This window comes from Eurypyga helias, unplaced genomic scaffold, assembly GCF_000690775.1.
Source record: "Eurypyga helias isolate BGI_N326 unplaced genomic scaffold, ASM69077v1 scaffold19270, whole genome shotgun sequence".
Classification (NCBI taxonomy): Eukaryota; Metazoa; Chordata; class Aves; order Eurypygiformes; family Eurypygidae; genus Eurypyga; species Eurypyga helias.
The window spans coordinates 17,364-17,988 of record NW_010223998.1 but is presented as its reverse complement, the minus strand read 5'-3'; the positions used below and the strand labels follow the sequence as shown (position 1 = coordinate 17,988).

At 53.0% G+C, this 625-nt stretch overlaps 1 protein-coding gene across 1 annotated transcript in view; it reads right to left on the bottom strand.

Moving 5' to 3' along the window:
- The window catches only part of IGFBP5 (insulin-like growth factor binding protein 5), a gene marked incomplete at its 5' end in the record, with an annotated part of 1,187 nt that extends 1,116 nt beyond the window's left edge, over positions 1-71 (bottom strand). The window contains one exon of the mRNA XM_010160152.1: positions 1-71. This exon is cut by the window's left edge and continues 135 nt beyond it. Within this exon, the coding sequence (XP_010158454.1) occupies positions 1-71 (71 nt within the window).
- Between the last annotated feature and the right edge of the window lie 554 nt (positions 72-625).

Genomic DNA, 625 nt, shown 5'->3' with positions numbered 1-625 from the left:
GGCGTGGGGCGGGTATGTCTCCTCTGTCATCTCCGATGTGGTTGGCTCCTCATGTTCTCGGGACTCTCGTTCTGGAAGGGAAGTGATACCAAACCGTCAGGTCTTCGTGAGCTGACTGGGGCTTGGTTTTGCACAGAGATCCTCCTGCCCAACTCCAGAGCACATCTTTGCACCAAGCAGGATGGGAACAAGTGACCAAAGAAATCCCTTTCCCAGCTGCTGCCTACAACCCTGGCTTCATCCCACTGTGTGGGACTTGGCATGGCTTTTTGTGACCCCCGAGCTCAGGACATGAAGGTGTCTGAGCGCACAGAGGATTTGGGGGTCAGGACTGGCTCCTACATGCAAGGCCGCCATAGTCTGTAGTGTGTCAGTGGAGAAGAACTGTTGGGAGGGTTATCTCACACCCAGAAGAGCCCAGGTGACACACAAAATATATCAGAGAAGTCCCTCTTTAGCCATGGCAAGAGGATTAAGTGACAAATCCACACCCCACCCCACCTTGCAGATGCAAGAGCAAAAGCCAGGGATGCTCACAGATGAGGCAACTCCAAAGTCAAGATCAATCACAGAGCAAAGCCACTACACACCTGGGCAGACGCTTCAGATACAACTGACAAGTGCT